At 38.9% G+C, this 20,033-nt stretch overlaps 2 protein-coding genes and 1 long non-coding RNA gene across 3 annotated transcripts; 1 reads left to right on the top strand and 2 right to left on the bottom strand.

Annotated features, from left to right (window-relative positions):
• Positions 1-1,043: 1,043 nt before the first annotated feature.
• Positions 1,044-3,098, bottom strand: LOC119217448 (chondroitin proteoglycan 2-like). The gene is made up of 4 exons (XM_037471128.2): positions 3,001-3,098; positions 2,637-2,681; positions 2,196-2,222; positions 1,044-1,955 (listed from the first exon to the last, which is right to left on the bottom strand). The coding sequence occupies exons 2-4, from the start codon at positions 2,659-2,661 to the stop codon at positions 1,417-1,419; spliced, it is 591 nt and encodes a 196-aa protein (XP_037327025.1). The 5' UTR covers positions 2,662-2,681; positions 3,001-3,098; the 3' UTR covers positions 1,044-1,416.
• Positions 3,099-7,224: 4,126 nt separating this feature from the next.
• LOC119217581 (chondroitin proteoglycan-2-like) lies at positions 7,225-9,891 on the top strand. Its single transcript, XM_037471376.2, has 4 exons — positions 7,225-7,281; positions 7,640-7,684; positions 8,677-8,703; positions 8,933-9,891. Exons 2-4 carry the CDS (start codon positions 7,660-7,662, stop codon positions 9,454-9,456), a joined length of 576 nt encoding a protein of 191 aa, XP_037327273.2. The 5' UTR covers positions 7,225-7,281; positions 7,640-7,659; the 3' UTR covers positions 9,457-9,891.
• Positions 9,892-13,863: 3,972 nt separating this feature from the next.
• Positions 13,864-16,025, bottom strand: LOC119217649 (uncharacterized). The gene is made up of 4 exons (XR_005120284.2): positions 15,947-16,025; positions 15,562-15,606; positions 14,374-14,400; positions 13,864-14,154 (listed from the first exon to the last, which is right to left on the bottom strand). It is a non-coding gene; the product is annotated as an uncharacterized LOC119217649 (long non-coding RNA).
• Between the last annotated feature and the right edge of the window lie 4,008 nt (positions 16,026-20,033).

Below are 20,033 nucleotides of genomic sequence, written 5' to 3'. Positions count from 1 at the left end.
AAGAGGGTTGATTCTACTATTCGGATCCGCTTTCAGAAAGTTTGATACTGATTCATGTCGCTAAATTTAGATTTCTTTTTGTGATTGTCATTCAATACCCGGAAAACTACTGACCAGACCATCAGTCCCCGCTATGCTCAGTGTTTATTGGACAAACGGAAGATAGGTACAGAACATACACTCACCGGCCACTTTATTAGGTACACCTGTCCAACTGCTCGTTAACACTTAATTTCTAAGCAGCCAATCACATGGCGGCAACTCAGTGCATTTAGGCATGTAGACATTGTCAAGACAATCTCCTGCAGTTCAAACCGAGCACTCCTTTCAGCTAAGAACAGGAAACTGAGGCTACAATTTGCACAAGCTCATCGAAATTGGACAATAGAAGATTGGAAAAACGTTGCCTGGTCTGATGAGTCTCGATTTCTGCTGCGACATTCGGATGGTAGGGTCAGAATTTGGCGTCTACAACATGAAAGCATGGATCCATCCTGCCTTGTATCAACGGTTCAGGCTGGTGGTGGTGGTGTCATGGTGTGGGGAATATTTTCTTGGCACTCTTTGGGCCCCTTGGTACCAATTGAGCATCGTTGCAACGCCACAGCCTACCTGAGTATTGTTGCTGACCATGTCCATCCCTTTATGACCACAATGTACCCAACTTCTGATGGCTACTTTCAGCAGGATAATGCGCCATGTCATAAAGCTGGAATCATCTCAGACTGGTTTCTTGAACATGACAATGAGTTCGCTGTACTCAAATGGCCTCCACAATCACCAGATCTCAATCCAATAGAGCATCTTTGGGATGTGGTGGAACGGGAGATTCGCATCATGGATGTGCAGCCGACAAATCTGCGGCAACTGTGTGATGCCATCATGTCAATATGGACCAAACTCCCTGAGGAATGCTTCCAGCACCTTGTTGAATCTATGCCACGAAGAATTGAGGCAGTTCTGAAGGCAAAAGGGGGTCCAACCCGTTACTAGCATGGGGTACCTAATAAAGTGGCCGGTGAGTACATACAATACAGAACAACTAAAAATAGTGCAAAGAAAAACTTGCCAGGTATATTTGCTGTATTTTATTGCTTCATCGTTTCATAATTATGATTGAATTAAATTCAGAGTAAGATCACATGAATATAATTACAATACGCTACATTTGTGTCATAATGTAAGACCAATCCATTCACCAATGGCTAAACATAAACGAAAGAGAAAGTACCCATTGTGATTATACACACAACAATGAAGTTAAGAAAATAATGTGATATTTAACCACTATTACATTTCTCACATCCAAAAGCATTGAAGAAACAGAGTAAATTGAACATTTAATAGAATTTGATTATATCAGGGTTGGGATATTGCCCATTTCTTCTTCTACTACATTGGCCTCCATCATCTGTACTAGTAATGGTGCTGATTGGGATAGTCGCACCAATTCTTGGCTTCTACATAGACCAAATTTGCTGGGCATTGCATGACGTAGGTTAGTCCAGCTACGCAGCTGAGAAAAGAATGCTGGTCTCTAGGGTTGGTGTACTGCCCATCTTTTCTTCCATAGCAGTCGTTTGCATTGTTAACTGGACTATCGGGATAGGCACACACCTGAATGGCTGAGTTATAGACCAAATTTGCTGGGCATTGTCTGAGAAATGCTTTTCCAGCTACACAGTAGAAGAAAGAATGTTGGTCACTAGGGTTGGGGTATTGCCCATCGCGTTTTCCAACGCAGAAGAATGCAAATTTGGGATAGTCACAACCCTTAATGGCTGGGTTATAGACCAAATTTGCAGCGCATTGTTTGAGAATTGCTCGTCCAGCTACACAGTAGAAGAAAGAATGTTCGTCGCCAGGGTTGGGGTATAGCCCATTGGGTTTTCCAACGCAGGAGAATGCATTGTTGGGGTAGGAGGGGCCAGAGTTTGCTTCAATGCCAGATAAACCTAAAACAGTTATTGTCACATATGTGTTAGATGCTCTTAAAGACCTGAATGGGCCCAATTTTTCATTGTGATAACACAAATGTATAAATGAATTAAAAAAGGTTACATTAAGGAGGTTTACATTGAATCATTCACTGAAACTACTTCCCCATCCCGGTTTTCCAACAATTGTTAAGTTAAGTACTTCATTCATCTAACAGTGAGACTGTTGATTGTGAACTATACATGTTATAAACTTACCCAAGCAGGCGATGATCAAACAGAGAGCTGGAAAGTGACACACTTGTTAGTATGGCGTTTAAACTAAGCTTAAGAGGAGCATATGACAAGAAGTAGTTCAACGTCCATGGGGCAACTTTTTCTTTTCTGACTCAACCTAAACAATCCCTTAAAACGGGAAGTGTTTACAGCATCTGACCGATCACAAACATGGAAAAGTCTGCCATCAGCAGAGCGCACTTTAATTTTGGAGAAAAAACAGGAAGGTTAACAAATATTTCAGGCTGAAAGCAACATGGTTTCAAATGACAAGTCAAGGAAGGACAATAAATAAAGACAGTGTTGGACTGGTGAGGCCACTGGTTGGTAAGATACCAAAGGAGCCAAGTTAGAAAATATGTTTTGGTGATTTGGTTAAACTAACCTTTTTAATTAAAACGTTTACTTTATCAGTGTGCTTACCTGCAGTTAGAGTGAGCTTGCACATTTTGACACGGTTTGGATGCACTGAAAGAGAAGCATTCGGTTAATATGCAGCGTGAAAAAGTTGAACACATGATTCATTTGACAAATCCTGATTCTGAGCAATTCTCAACCATTATATGTGTACAATTATGTGACATGAATTTGGATAAAAATGTCCAATTGAACTGTGAAACACCAAATGTCTAGCTGTAGAGTAGGAAGGACCTGCTAACCCTAACCCTAACCCTGACGCACACATACAGTATCCCTGTGTTTTTTACAGGTATAGCAATAAACAGAGCACAACAAAAGTCCTGAGATACAAGTGGATGGTTAGGATCAAAGGAAAAGGTATACTTACAAATGGTGAAAAAAGCAAACACTGTCTCTGCTGTGTCTAGTGACTGACTGATGTCCTGCAGCGATGCTTTATATGGTCGAGGAGCCCACAAGGTGTGACAAACATGTAGCTGTTAATTATCCAATTATTTTGGAATCTTTTGAAAAGAGGTCAAACGCCCAACTAAGTTAGCAATTGTGGTTTGGCATCTGATCAGGATTTCTTTTTAAACTTTGACAGATTATCGTTTACATAGCTAAATGCATCGAGGTCTGCGTAATGTTTTAGTGCCGGCAACAGAGTTTTATAATGTTTTATTATCTAGGTGGGAAGATTTTTGATGACTGGTTGGATATTTCAGTCTAAAACGATCTACACAATGTCTCACTGGTCACTGGTCTGCCTAATTATGAATGATTATTGCTATTGTTTTGTATTCCATCATTTAAGGGGAGCTTTGGGGATTGTATGGGTTGAGCTAGGTGTTTGTTTAAATCAATTACATTTAATCATTATCACATGATGTCAGGTGTGTTAAATTAAAAGTTACACAACCAGACCTAGGCGAGTTTCCTTAAATAAGGAACAGCATGGAGCTAGAGATGGGTATCGTTTGGGTTCTTTCTGATACCGGTGCTAAACTGGTACTTTTAAAACGATTCCGGTGCCTAAACCGATAAATTAAAGGACCAAACAATGATTGAATCAACAAAAAAAAATGTTATGGCGGTAGGTTGTCGTCAGCTGCTGCAAGGACAGTGTCATCAGAGTGTGTAAATAAAATATATAAAGTTTTTCAATCGGCTCAGGAACCGAAAGCAAGCACCAAAATCTGTGTTGCGTTTCGGTGCGGTAGGTACCGGTCGGATAGGAACCGATGCCATATTGGTATCGGTTTTGGTACACAACCCTACATGGAGCCCATTGGTATTTCCAAAATAGGGTTATTCAAGTAAATTAGATCCGGTGGTAGGGGGTGTGTCAGTGGACTTTGTGGTAACTGTATTGGGGGGGGGGGTTGTGGTGGCGACAGTCACAGCTACTAAAATATTGTGTTATTCAAATGTGAAAAGAATGTTGGCCATCAGAGTTCTTGCTAATGCTCATGGCTTTGTCCAGCACTGGATTTTCTGATATATATATATGTCACTTTAAGCTGTTATGGTAGTGGTACCGGTTATGAGAGACATAGCAATTGTAGTACTATTTAAAGACTTGCAATGTGAAAGTTTGCTAATGCAGCCCTCTCTGTCAGGATGTCGTTTTACATTGTAGAGTCTATTAGCAACTAACAAGGAACTACAGGTCGAAATCATTATTTTAACTCATCATCTCTCAAGGTGCTCTTAATGATGAAAAATCTGTTCACAGAAAAAGGAACAATTTCCAGATACAGAGGCGGAACAAGGAAAAAAGTTTAATTCAAATGTATTAGCGATGTTGGTTGGATTGTCTTTTGAAAATGAAGAACTGCACATTTAATTACACAGTGATTTAAAAGTTCCCAAACAACAACACACACACACACCTCATTTCAATAGTTAACTATGGGTGTGGGCTGGTTGAACCAGCTGAAAAACTTCCTGTAGTTAACAGGATTGACATGAGGACCACTAAGGTTTTCATAAAAGCAGTCATTCAGAGTGTAGTGGCGGATGTTGTGGTAGGTGTAGTTGCTGTATGTGTTATGATGGTGTTAGTCGTGGTGGCAGTGTGTTCCGTCTGGAATAATAAGGGCAATTGCAGTATTTTTTTAATTCCCCATTTGTCTTGTAGTGTTGGATGTGGGCTACTCTAGCCCTCTCCTCTTCTGCGCAGGCTTCAGGCCGTGCTTTGACTATAGAGTCATGTGGAGGTTGGCTGTGGTAGACGGTGACTTTGAGGTTATTTAGTGAAGGTAGTGGTTGATAATGAGCAGTAATGCCAGGAACTAATCTGACCACCTTTTTCAGTACAGAGTGATCGAGTTAGTTTGTCCAAACCATCAGATTAAAGTTACTTGTCCAAGTCACTGTGCGTTACTTTTTTGTCATTAATAGTAAAATATATATTTGATTTCTTGCGACGTTGTATGGGGCGCCGTTTGTAAAATGTTGCACGTTCTAAAATCCGGCGCAGTTTTGGTACATTTAGCATTATCACATGAAAAAAAAGCAGGACAACATTCATATGTCACTTTTTCAAACATTTAGAGACAAAATCATGTAGATAGTAACACAAAGTTGTAACACGAAGTTGTTAAATAATATAAATATTTAGTCTAAATGTAAATGTTAAATCTAAATCTAAATGTTGAGTTTAAATGTCAGACATGACAACTGAACATTACAATGTTTACGGTAATTGCTACAGCAATCCAAGATGGCAAGTCCGTATGAATGTATCAAACTAATATTAGGTACGGGGCCACATACAGTCCACTTTGATGTCACGCAGGCTGGACCAGTGAAACCATCAGGCATCTGGGGGCCACGATCGCGGATGGTCCCGTAGACGAGGGTTGCGTGACCATCCGCGTCAGCAGTCATTGTCATTAGTCATTAATCTGATTACTTTTTCAATCTACGCTCTGAGTCAAACCTGTTAACCACAGGACATTTTTCAACTGTTTCTATCAGCCCACACCTATAGTTATTTATTTAAATGAGGAGTGTGTGTTCTTGTTCGGGAACTTTTAAATCACTGTGTAATTAAATGTGCAGTTCTTCCTTTTCATAGGACAATCCACGATCGCTGATGGTCCCACAGACGAGGGTTGCGTGACCATCCGCATCAATAGTCATTGTCATTAGTCATTAATCCGATTACTTTTTAAGACTACCCTCTGAATGACTGCTTTTACATTTTTTAATTTACTTTGAAATCACTGTGTAATTAAATGTGCAGTTCTTCATTTTCAAAAGACAATCCTGCCACCGCGACTACCACCATCACAACACATACAAAAACTACACCTACCACAACATCCGCCATTACTCTGAATGACTGCTTTTATAAAAACGTCAGTGGGCCTCATGTCAAACCTGTTAACTACAGGATGTTTTTCAGCTGTTTCAATCAGCCCACACCTATAGTTAATTATTGAAATAAGGTGTGTGTGTGTGTGTGTGTGTGTGTGTGTGTGTGTGTGTGTGTGTGTGTGTGTGTGTGTGTGTGTGTGTGTGTGTGTGTGTGTGTGTGTCTGTGTTCTTGTTTGGGAACTTTTAAATCACTGTGTAATTAAATGTGCAGTTTCTAGAAAATCCAACCCACATCCCTAATACATTTGAATTAAACTTTTTTCCTTGTTCCGCCTCAGTGTATCTGTGAACAGATTTTTCATCATTAAAATAATGAGTTAAAAGAATGATTTCCACCCACCTGTAGTTCCTTGTTAGTTGCTAATGGACTCTACAAACAATGTAAAACGACATCCTCACAGAGAGTAATAGGGCTGCATTAGCAAACTCTCACACTGCAAACAAAGTCTTTAAATAGTACTACAATTGCTATGTCTCTCATAACTGGTACCACTACCATAACAGCTTAAAGTGACATATATATATATCAGAAAATCCAGTGCTGGACAAAGCCATGAGCATTAGCAAAAACCCTGATGGCAAATTTAAATTTGAACACTCTGATGACACTGTCCTTGCAGAAGCTGATGATAACCTACCGATTCAATCATTGTTTAGTCCTTTTTTTTATCGGTTTAGGCATCGGAATCGTTTTAAAAGTACCAGTTTACCACAGAAAGAACCCAAACGATACCCATCTCTAGCTCCATGCTGTTCCTTATTTCAACAAGGAAACTCGCCTAGGTCTGGTTGTGTAACTTTTAATTTACCACACCTGATATCATGTGATAATAATTGAATGATTGATTTAAACAAACACTTAGCTACAATCCCCAAATTTCCCATTAAATGATGGAATACAAAACCGGTGTCCTTAGTAATCCTTTGAAATAATCATTCATAATTAGGCAGAAAGGTGACATGTGAGACATTGTGTAGATCGTTTTAGACTGAAATATCCAACCAGTCATCAAAATTCTTCTCACCTAGATAATAAAAAATGTTCAAACTCATTTAGCAACGAAAACGATAAACTGCCAAAGGTTGATCCTGATCAGATGCCAAACCACAATTGTTACCTTAGTTGGGTGTTTGACCTCTTTTCAAAAGATTCCAAAATAATTGGATAATTAACAGCTACATATTTGTCACACCTTGTGGGCTCCTCGACCATATAAAGCGCTGCAGGACATCAGTCAGTCACTAGACACAGCAGAGACAGTGTTTGCTTTTTTCACCATTTGTAAGTATACATTTTACTTTGATCCTAACCATCCACTTGTATCTCAGGACTTTTGTTGTGCTCTGTTTATTGCTATACCTGTAAAAAAAACACAGGGATACTGTATGTGTGGGTTTAGGCTGAGCACCAGCAGGTCCTTCCTACTCTACAGCTAGACATTTGGTGTTTCACAGTTCTGTTGTACATTTTCATCTCAATTCATGTCACATGTCACGTTCAATTTAAAAGTTAATCTAGGTGAGAATGGAGAATGTCTCTTAAATAATTTGGTCGAGAATTGCTCAGAATGAGGATTTGTCAAATGTTTCATTTGTTCACCTTTTTCACGCTGCATATTAACCGACTGCTTCTCTTTCAGTGGATCCAAACCGTGTCAAAATGTGCAAGCTCACTCTAACTGCAGGTAAGCACACTGATAAAGTAAACGTTTTAATTAAAAAGGTCAGTTTAACCAAATCACCAAAACATATTTTCTAACTTGGCTCCTTTGGTATCTTACCAACCAGTGGCCTCACCAGTCCAACATTGTCTTTACAAGCTCCTTTGCTTGAACTTCTCCAACATCTAATTGCTTAGTAGATGGTTGAATCTCTCAGTTCAAAGTTCAATTGTAAAAGAATGTATTCTATACTTCATAATCCTCACAGCACAGAGTGTTAAATAACAAGAATATGAATAAATCTTGTCTTTAAAATGTTAAACAAAATTCCATTCAAATGCAATGTAAATTGGTGACTATATAAGTAAAACATTTGACAAGCAGACGAGCAGATGAAAGAGAGAATACCTGTGTTCATTTTTAATCTGATTTTGTTTATTGTTGGGAAGACGGAGCTGAGGGCCACAGACTTTGGGCTGGCCCTAAGATGTGATGGTTCAATCGATGTTCAATTTTTAGCTGGATGGATTGCCGTGGTTACGTATGCTGTCACCTAACCTACTTCGGAACAGGTTATCAGCTCACATGAAAGCTATCCCTAGTATCTGGTACATGAATATTACACAATTCAATAAAGTCATAACTCAGACTAAAATGAACACAGTTTTAACAGACACATGCAAAAAAGACAGCCTGCAAGTAACTAAGCATGTATAAATAAATTAACACCATGTAATTACATGGTACTTTATGATGCGCTGATACTGTAGATCTGTTCATTTACACATTAACATAGTGGGGTTCTTTTTTTTTAGCTATTGTCCTTCCCTGACTTGTCATTTGAAACCATGTTGGTTTCAGCCTGAAATATTGCTGTAAACACTTCCCATTTTAAGGGATTGTTTAGGTTGAGTCAGAAAAGCCAAAAATGCTCCATGGATGTTGAACTTCTTCTTGTCACATGCTCCTCTTAAGCTTAGTCTAAACGCCATACTAACAAGTGTGTCACTTTCCAGCTCTCTGTTTGATCATCGCCTGCTTGGGTAAGTTTATAACACGTATAGTTCACAATCAACAGTCTCAATGTATGAACTACTTAACTTAACAATTGTTGGAAAACCGGGATGGGGAAGTAGTTATCAGTGTATGATTCAATGTAAACCTCATTAATGTAACCACTTTTTAATTAATTTATACATTAGTGTTATCTCAGTGAAAATATGGGCCCTTTCTTAAGAGCTTCTAACACATGTGTAACAATAACTGTTTTAGGTTTACCTGGCATTGAAGCACAATATGCACCTCAAGGCCCCTGTGCTGGAAAACCCGATGGGCTATACCCCAACCCTAGTGACGAACATTCTTTCTTCTACTGTGTAGCTGGACAAGCAATTCTTAAACAATGCGCTGCAAATTTGGTCTATAACCCAGCCATTAAGGGTTGTGACTATCCCAAATTTGCATTCTTCTGCGTTGGAAAACGCGATGGGCAATACCCCAACCCTAGTGACCAACATTCTTTCTTCTACTGTGTAGCTGGAAAAGCATTTCTCAGACAATGCCCAGCCAATTTGGTCTATAACTCAGCCATTAAGGTGTGTGCCTATCCCAATAGTCCAGTCAACAAGGCAAACGACTGCTATGGAAGAAAAGATGGGCAGTACACCAACCCTAGAGACCAGCATTCTTTTCTCAGCTGCGTAGCTGGACTAACCTACATCATGCAATGCCCAGCAAATTTGGTCTATGTAGAAGCCAAGAATTGGTGCGACTATCCCAATCAGCACTATTACTAGTACAGATGATGGAGGCCAATGTAGTAGAAGAAGAAATGGGCAATACCCCAAGCCTGATAATCACCATTCTTCTTGGCTCCTTCTACCACATTCGCATCACTCATACCCAACACCTCCACCACTATAACCTCCAAACCCAAAGCAAGTCATTGGGACATAATCAAATTGTGTAAAATGTTCAATTTCCTCTGTTTCTTCAATGATTTTGGATGTGAGAAATGTAATAGTGGTTAAATATCACATTCTTTTCTCAATTTCATTGTTGTGTGTATAATCACATTGGGTGCTTTCTCTTTCGTTTATGTTTAGCCATTGGTGAATAGATTGGTCTTACATTATGACACAAATGTGACGTATTGTAATTATATTCATGTGATCTCAGTCTAAATTGAATTCCATCATAATTATGAAACAATGAATCAATAAAATACTGCAAACATATCTCACAAGTTTTTCTCATTTTTAGTTGTTCTGTATTAGTTTTTTCTACACCTATTTGCCCTTTGTCAAAATAAACACAGAGTATAGCTGATAGGAACGTCAGAATTTTTCCAGGTATTAAATGACAATCCCAAAAACGAATCTAAATTTAGATACATCCTTAAGCGACATGAATGAGTATCAATCACCATAGCAACACATTGAAAAACCTGAACCTGCTCTGGCGCAGGTTTATTTGAGCTCCTCCAGATGCTCCATGTATGTTAAACTACTTCCTGGCACAAGTTTTTAACATGTATAGTTCACAATCAACAGTCTCACTGTTAGATGAATGAAGTACTCAACAATTGTTGGAAAACCAGGATGGGGAAGTCGTTTTCAGTGTATGATTCAATGTAATCCTCTCTAATGTAACCAAAAATATGGGCCCTTTCTTAAGAGTTGTTGTTGAGATCAATCATTTTATATTGTCAACTACCTTATTGCCTGCACAAAAATAAATATTTATACTTAGGGATGAGAGAGAATAGATACTCGTCAAATATAAGACAAAAGCACTGCAATAAATAAAAGACTACAAACTTTTTTAGCATTTCCACCTATGGTATGAATAACAGATACATGCAAAATTTATGTAGAGAACCTTTACTTATCTTCTTCACCAACAAGTGCTGCATCCAGTACATTTTCATTTTTAACAATGAAGAAGCTTGGTGCTCAGTCAGCATGAAATTTACTATGGCACATTTAAGGAATGGTCTGGTTTACTCCTGATCTCTGGCTCTGACCCCCCTTGCAGTATTTGGTTGGTTACTTATTACATAAAAATACGCACCTTCACAATTGAGTCCCTGGCAGATGACTGCATTTGTTTTCAGATGTGTTTGTGTTTGCAGAGACTTAGCCGCCATTCCATTCTCTTACAGGCTTGGAAGCATATTTGGCTAATGAAGGTTGCAGGCAGCTGAGATTTATCTCATCTAAAGCCAAAAGGGCGTATCCGAATGTGCATTCACTTTCAGTGAAGTGAGTAATTCCCTTCCAAGAAAGCTTAAGGTGCAAAGCGTACGGTAAGACAATAGCACTGCAATAAACAAACACTTGAAGCCAGGGCCGGCGCTAGCCATTTGGGTGCCCTAAGCACAAATGCTTGGTGGTGCCCCCCCCAACCCACCAACCAACCAACCACCACCACCACCAAAGGAATAACAACCATTCAGAATGTCTTAGTTAGGTTCTCTTTATTTCCCAAATAACTTCTAAACATAAATAATTTACATAAACAAACATGAAAAGAAATAAATTATATAAAAGATAAAATTATAAATACCAAATACGACCACAATTACTAAAAACACAGATTTGGAACTGAACATTGTAAACGCAGAAAGTATTCAAGTATATAACCGTGTAAGTAATAATGTGCACATTTCTTCAGTAAATAATATACATAAGTACAAATAATAATAATAAAGTGCAAACTGCACAGTAGAATTTACTTTACCATCTATAAAAGAGACCATTCTGCTATCCGATAGAACAATATTACAAACATTTTCACTACCATCAGTTGTCAAAGGCCCTACAGAGGCACACGCCTGCATTTCCTAGCTGCAAAATCAGCTATCAGGTCATCATATGTTTCTGAGCAACGTCCCCATTGATGCTGATGACAGCCAGACCACTTAAACGTTCCTGCCCCATTGATGAGCGCAGGTACGTTTGGATTAGTTTGAGCTTTGAAAAGCTTCGCTCAGCAGAGGCAACTGTGACAGGGAGAGTCAGAGCAATACGAAGAGCAAACCACAGATTGGGATATGCCTCTTGAAGCCGATTGTTATGCAAAAACGTAAACGATAAAATGAAAAACAAATGATAACAGAAACGGTAACGGTAACAGAAACTTCAGGCGGCCCGCGGACGAGTACCGAATACGAGCCACCGTGCGGACATTATGACGCGAGTACATGTGGCCAGTCAGCCGCCCGGTGACCGCTAGCAACGGTCCTCACGAGACAACGTTTGGGGACCCCTGATTTAAAACATTGTCTTAGCTGAGAGCGACGCGCGAGCATCATCCCGCTCTCTCTTCTTTATTCTTTTTTCCGCCCCCGACTGCCGACCGCAGCAGAGTGGGATAATTATTCTGCTTTTTCATTGTTTGGGGAGTTTTTCCCTGTGCCAATGTGAGGGTTTCTGGACAGAGGATGTCACACGTGTACAGACTGTAAAGCCCTCTGAGGCAAATTTGCGATACTGTGCTATAGAAAATTAAATTAAATGAATCATATAATCATGGCCATGACACCGCCCCCCTGCGAGGTCTACAAAATTAATCATATAATAATGTCACATTGTAAATTGTTAATTGCCTTATTGCCTGCGCAAAAATAAATATTTATACTTAGGGACCAGAGAGAATAGATACTATTCTATTTTAATTATAACAATAGCACTGCAATAAACAAAAGACTACAAACTTTACAAATTGCATTTCCACCTTCGGTATGAATAACAAATTCATGCACAATATATACCTCGACTAAAGACACCAACAAATTGTGGCACTTAAATTGTACTTATTATGAACGAGTTTCCTTGTTGAAAAAAGGAACAGCATGGAGCTAGAGATGGGTATTGTTTGGGTTTTTCCCCTACACCGGGGCTAAAACAATTCCGGTGCCTAAACCAATAATAAAAAGTACAAAACAATGATTAAAACAAAAAAAGCCTTTTTTTTAATGGCACGGCAAATTGCCGGTAGGCTATGGTCAGCTACTGCAAGGACGGTGTCATCAGAGTGTGTAATTTAAGTTTTTTTAAATCCGCTCAAGAACCAAAAATAAACACCAAAATCTGCGTTGCGTTTCAGTCCGGTAGGTACCGGTCATATAGGATCCGGTGCCATATTGGTATCAGTTCTCGGTATATACAAACGTCAGAATGCCTCTGGGATCATTTTTCATTACTCTGACCCCTCTGCCGTATTACTCATTCAGTTTCATTATTATTTGAAAATATGCTCCTTCACAGCACGCCTCTATGGCTCTGTCAATCCAACACTGTTTCACGATGGAATATCTCAACAACTCCGTGTTGCATTGACTGCCATGCAAGTACAATATAAACACATCTTTTCCTGTAGCCCCACCAAACCAAGAGGGTTTATTCTACTATTCGGATCCGCTTTCAGAAAGTTTGATACTGATTTATGTCGCTAAATTTAGATTTCTTTTTGTGATTGTCATTGAATACCCGGAAAACTACTGACCTTAGCATCAGTCCCCGCTATGCTCAGTGTTTATTGGACAAACGGCAGATAGGTACAGAACATACATACAATACAGAACAACTAAAAATAGTGCAAAGAAAAACTTGCCAGGTATATTTGCTGTATTTTATTGCTTCATTGTTTCATAATTATGATTGAATTCAATTCAGAGTGAGATCACATGAATATAATTACAATACGCCACGTTTGTGTCATAATGTAAGACCAATCCATTCACCAATGGCTAAACATAAACGAAAGAGAAAGCACCCAATGTGATTATACACACAACAATGAAGTTAAGAAAATAATGTGATATTTAACCACTATTACATTTCTCACATCAAAAACAAGAAGAAACAGAGTAAATTGAACATTTAACAGAATTTGATTATATCAGGGATGGGATATTGCCCATTTCTTCTTCTACTACATTGGCCTCCATCATCTGTACTAGAACTTTGGTTAATACAAACATTTATTCTCGGCTTCTACATAGACCAAATTTGCTGGGCATTGCATGATGTAGGTTAGTCCAGCTACACAGCTGAGAAAAGAATGTTTGTCTTTAGGGTTGGTGTACTGCCCATCTGCTTTTCCAATGCAGTCGTTTGCATTGTTGACTGGACTATTGGGGAAGGCACACACCTGAATGGCTGAGTTATAGACCAAATTTGCTGGGCATTGTCTGATAAATGCTTTTCCAGCTACACAGTAGAAGAAAGAATGTTGGTCACTAGGGTTGGGGTATTGCCCATCGGGTTTTCCAACGCAGGAGAATGCAAAGTTGGGATAGACACAAACATTAATGGCTGGGTCAAAGATCAAATTTGCTGCGCATTGTTGGAGGTATACATTTCCAGATACACAGTAGAAGAAAGAATGTTGGTCACTAGGGTTGGGGTATAGCCCATTGGGTTTTCCAACGCAGGAGAATGCATTGTTGGTGTATCCAAGAACAGGGGTTGCTTCAATGCCAGGTAAACCTAAAACAGTTATTGTCACACATGTGTTAGAAGCTCTTAAGAAAGGGAGATAACACTAATGTATACATTAATAAAAGATTGGTTACATTAAAGAGGATTACATTGAATCATACACTGAAACTACTCCCCATCCCGGTTTTCCAATAATTGTTAAGTTAAGTACTTCATTCATCTAACAGTGAGACTGTTGATTGTGAACTATACATGTTATAAACTTACCCAAGCAGGCGATGATCAAACAGAGAGCTGGAAAGTGACACACTTGTTAGTATGTCGTTTAAACTAAGCTTAAGAGGAGCATGTGACAAGAAGTTCAACATACAATGGGGCTTCTTTTGCTTTTCTGACTCAACCTTAACAAACTCAATCTCGCCAAGCAGCCCTGTGAAGCTGGTTATTGACTTTGTAAATCAAACATGGGTTTCCAAATCTGATTATGAGCCTGTTCACTTAAAACGGGAAGTGTTTACAGCATCTGACCGATCACAAACATGGAAAAGTCTGGAATCAGCAGAGTGCTGCAATCTACAAACCAAGAATTAACTGGAACAAACAAGAAGGTGAACAAGTATTTCAGGCTGAAAGCAACACTGTTTTACCAGATCAACAGTATCAGTGCTTCATAAATTACTATATAATTACACTCAGATCTATCATGCTCTAGATGAAGAAGTGATTTAATTTATACATTCTTAGTTTTTTGCATGTGTCTGTTTAAACTGTGTTCATTTCAGGCGGAATTAAGACTTATATTAATTGTGTAATATTCATGTACCAGATACTTAGGATTGCTCTCCTGTGAGCTTATATCTCATCTCTAACATCACCTGTTCCGAAGTAGGTTAGGCGTTGAGTAAACGTAACCATGGCAATCTATCCAGCTAAAAAGTGTATTTGTCGTGTACCTGAAAACCCAAATTAAACCATCACATCTTACACTCAGTCCTCCCAACATTAAAAAAAGCAAATAAAAAATGAACACAGGTATTCACTCTTTTATCTGCTGGTCTGCAGTATTATAATTTATTTAGCCTTTTTTGGCAAGGTTATTCAAATAATACTCTCCGCGGATGTTTCTATAGTCAACAAATTACATTGGACTTGAATGGAATTTTGTTTAATGAGAGTTATTTTATATTCTTTATAATTAACACTTTGTGATGTGAGGATTATGAAGAATGTAAAACACATTCCTTTTAATTAAACTTTCAACTGTTATTTTGGTACAAATTCAACTATCCACTAAGCAATTAGATGTTGGACAAGTTCAAGCAAAGGAGCTTGTAAAGACAATGTTGAACTGGTGAGGCCACTGGTTGGTAAAATATTATTGAACTGAACTTTTTAATTCAAACAATTACTTATATTATATCTACATATTTACTTTACTACACTGAGTGTGCTTACCTGCAGTTAGAGTGAGCTTGCACATTTTGACACGGTTTGGATGCTCTGAAAGAGAAGCATTCGGTTAATATTTAGCGGGGAAAATGTGAACACATGATTCATTTGACAAATCCTCTCTCTGAGGAATTCTCGACCAAATTATTTAAGAGACATTCTCCATTCTCACCTAGATTAACTTTTAAATTGAACAATTATGTGACATGAATTGAGATGGAAAAAAAACAGAACTGTGAAACACCAAATGTCTAGCTGTAGAGTAGGAAGGACCTGCTAACGACTAACCCTAACCCAGGTATGTATTTTACAGGTATAGCAATAAACAGAGCACAACAAAAGTCCTGAGTTACAAGTGGATGGTTAGGATCAAAGTAAAAGGTATACTTACAAATGGTGAAAAAAGCAAACACTGTCTCTGCTGTGTCTAGTGACTGACTGATGTCCTGCTGCGATGCTTTATATGGTCGAGGAGCCCACAAGGTGTGACAAATATGCAGCTGTTAATTATCCAATTATTTTGGAATCTTTTGAAAAGAGGTCAAACACCTAACTAAGGTAGCAATTGTGGCTTGGCATCTGATCAGGATTTCGTTTTAAAATAGATTAGATTCTGAAAAACTCAAACCACCCGGCAGCAACGACCCGAGCTTTTTCAGGGTCACGTTACTTCCTCATTCTGATACTTGTTTTAAACTTTAGCGTGTACATTGCTAAATGCATACCTAATGTTTTAGTGCCGGCCACAGAGTTTGAAATGGTTTTAATAACCAAGTGGGAAGAACTTTGATGATAGATTTGATATTTCAGTCTATAACAAATTATACACTATGTCTCCCTAGTCACAGTTCTGCCTTATTATGAATGATTATTTCATAATCATTATTTCATAACCATTCATAATAGGATTACTAATGACACCAGTTTTGCATTATTTAATTTAAGGGGAAATTTGGGGATTGTACGGGTTGAGCTAAGTGTTGTTAAAATCAATCATATTATAATGTCACATTGTAAGTTGTTAATTGCCTTATTGCCTGCACAAAATAAATATTTGTACTTAGGGACGAGAGAGAAGAGATACTCGTCAAATACAAGACAATAAATCGATGACGGGGGAATCTCAAACCTCAGGGGATACTTCATGGTAGCTAAAATTAGACCAGTAATTTACTGGTATACCAACGATTATTAAGCAATGTGGAAACATCTAGAACTTTATGTAGAAGGAAGGAAAATACAAAGCTTTTTTGGAGATAGAATTATGGCAAAACATCTACTTAAACAGATGGACGTTGTCACCTGATTTACATTAGAGCTGTAGTTTAAAATAATAAGGAAAAACTGATTAGAGGAGGAGCTTTGGCTCCTACGATGGATAGACTACAATACACATTTTATTCCAGGTAATCTTGATCAGAGGTTTAAACAATGGATCTCATATGGAATAACAGCAAAATGCACAGTTATCAAAGATGGAAGCTTCCAGGAGCTGAAATATAAACGCACACTAACCAGGACCACTCCAGATATCTACAATAAAGGGATTTTTTAAAAATAAAGCAGAAAATTAAACAGGGTAGCAATGGACTTATTACAACCATAATGGGAGTCTACAACTCAAAGGAAAACAGAATTATATTATCCATATCAACATCTAGGAAAAACCACATGTTATGTAAAACTAAAATGGGAAGGGTTAGGGTTAGGGTTATTGGAGTGAATAACACAAAGGATGAATGGTTAAATATTTGGACGACAAAACAATCCTCAACATCTTTGGGAATGTGGAGGGAACACTGTTGGAAAAATGTAATAAGATTATTTATTACCTCCCAAGTGTTCATCTATCACTCAACCACTTTGGAGGAATTGTGGGGCAGTAAATGTAATTTATTGTATTTTGGCTTTGTCCAGAAAGTATAGAATTCTGGGAAATTGTTCAGAATCCTGGGCTATGACACACCTAAGTCATGTATGTATCTCTACCTTGGAAATATGACAGGAGATGATGTGTTAAGAGAAGACAGGTATCTGTTGAAAATCTCTCTAGCATTTAGTAAAAAGGCCATTGCAAAGAGATGGCACAGGACGGAGTTGATGTTTAACAGTCACAGCTACTAAACTACCGTTTCCTTCAAATGCTATGTGCCACTTTAGGCTGTTATGGTAGTGGTACCTGTCATGAGACAGACACACCAGTCGCAGTATGGAAGTAAATCTGTGCCATCGGGGGTTGAAATAAAAAGGTGATGTGATGTACAAATGTCAGCTGTCTATTACGGAATCTTACAGACACAAACCACACTGATGGCATAAAGAAGAGTTATTATTGGACATGGCTACAATCCGAAGCCGAAGGTGTTTTGGGTGCTCGCTCCTTTAGCTTGACGCACGCTCCTGATCTTGAATCTAGAATCGAAGTTTGAAACTTTTTGGGTTGAATATTGTAGCCTCCATTTCTGTGACACAGTAAATCTGTGTCTTCGGATCTTGAAAGAAAAAGGTTGAATTTTTTTAGGTTGAATTTTTTTGCGGTGTTTTAATGTTGAAAAACATTCAGGTACATAATTTCAATGCATAAATATTCAGTGCTAGAAATTCAATCACCTTTTTATTTCAACCCCCGATGGCACAGATTTACTTCCAAATTGCAGTACTATTTAAAGATTTATTAAGATTAAGTACTATTGCAACTCTTCTCAGATCCTGTCAGGATGCCGTTTTACATTATATGTAGAGTTTATTAGCAACTAACAAGGAACTACAGGTGGAAATCATTCCTTTAACTCATCATCCCTCAAGGTACTCTTAACGATAAAAAAAAATGTTCTCAGAAAAAGGAACAACTTCCTGTTGCACTGAGGCAGGACAAAGAAACATTTATATTCAAATGTATGACGAATGTGGGTTGGATTGTCTAAACTGCTCATTTAATTACACAGTGATTTTAAAGTTCCCAAACAAGAACATACCCACACCTCATTTCACAGTTTCTCATTGTGGGTGTGGGATATGATGAAACAATTGGAAAACTTCCTGGGGTTAACAGGTTTGACACGAGGTCCATCAACCTTTTCATGGAAGAAGTCATTCAGAGGGTAGTGGCAGATGTTGTGGCAGGTGTAGTTGCTGTATGTGTTGTGATGGTGTTAGTTGTAGCGTTAGTGACATATTAAGGAAGTTAACTTAAAATCTCCAAAAAGTGCTGCATCGAGTACATTTTCATTTTTAACAATGAAGAGGCTTGGTGCTCAGTCAGCATAAAATTTACTATGGCACATTTAAGGAATGGTCTGGTTTACTCCTGATCTCTGGCTCTGACCCCCCTTGCAGTATTTGGTTGGTTCCTTATTACATGAAAATACGCACCTTCACAATTGAGTCCCCGGCAGATGACTGCATTTGTTTTCAGATGTGTTTGTGTTTGCAGAGATTTAGCCGCCATTCCATTCTCTTAGAGGCTTGGAAGCACACTTGGCTAATGAAGGTTGCAGGCAGCCGAGATTTATCTCATCTAAAGCCAAAAGGGCAGAGGTGTGGACTCGAGTCATGTGACTTGGACTCGAGTCAGACTCGAGTCATGAATTTGATGACTTGAGACTCGACTCGACAAAACGTACAAAGACTTGCAACTCGACTTGGACTTGAACACCGATGACTCGTGACTTGACTTGGACTCGAGCCTTTTGACTCGAGAAGACTTGCTACTTCCCATGAAAACTGGGGGAAAACATTTTCACACCACCGCGCCGCTCTGTTTATCTGCATCTGTCAAAAAAATGTGCGCCACCTGTAAGCAGAGAGCGCGCGCTGCCTGAACAACATCCAATCACTGCAGTCCATTTGACCGTATCAACGAGACAGCTCGTTCATGGTTACAAAAATCGGGATTTTTGAACCCGGATTCAGACTCCGATGGAAATCCTCGCCAACATTATGTCAACGTCCGTTTTAAAGTAGTGTAATGAGCTGAGTTAAAGTTATTAGTTAATCAGTTATGCAGATGTTGCATGTGTTCACGTTATGCTCTGTTACCAGCTGTAGTTACGCGAGACAACCCGAGTTTTGGGGGGCCGTGTATGCGGAAGTGTTCGTTCGGCGTGGTGACGGCCAACAGTGACCGAAGTTGAGTAGTTTTATATAAATAAATGCAGCGGAGTTGCAAGCCAGTTATCGCCTCCTTATTTACGCTGCAGCATTGGGGTGAGCGTTACAGTACTATAACACAGTCACAGTCGATCCACCATTACCCTTCCCTTCGTAGTCTAGGTCTGTGAGGCAGCGCACCATCACCCAGGGTTCCCCGTCCCCACTATAATAAAAGGACTCGAAATGACTCGAAACTAAAATGGTACGACTTGTGACTCGACTTGAGACTTGTTGGCTGTGACTTGTGACTCGACTTGGGACTTGCTTCGTCTTTGACTCGACTTGACTCGGGACTCGAGGGCAAAGACTTGAGACTTGCTTGTGAC

The sequence above is a fragment of the Pungitius pungitius genome, chromosome 3 (genome assembly GCF_949316345.1).
Source record: "Pungitius pungitius chromosome 3, fPunPun2.1, whole genome shotgun sequence".
NCBI lineage: Eukaryota > Metazoa > Chordata > Actinopteri > Perciformes > Gasterosteidae > Pungitius > Pungitius pungitius.
The sequence above is the reverse complement of the archived record's forward strand: the minus strand, read 5'-3'. Positions and strand labels throughout refer to the sequence as shown.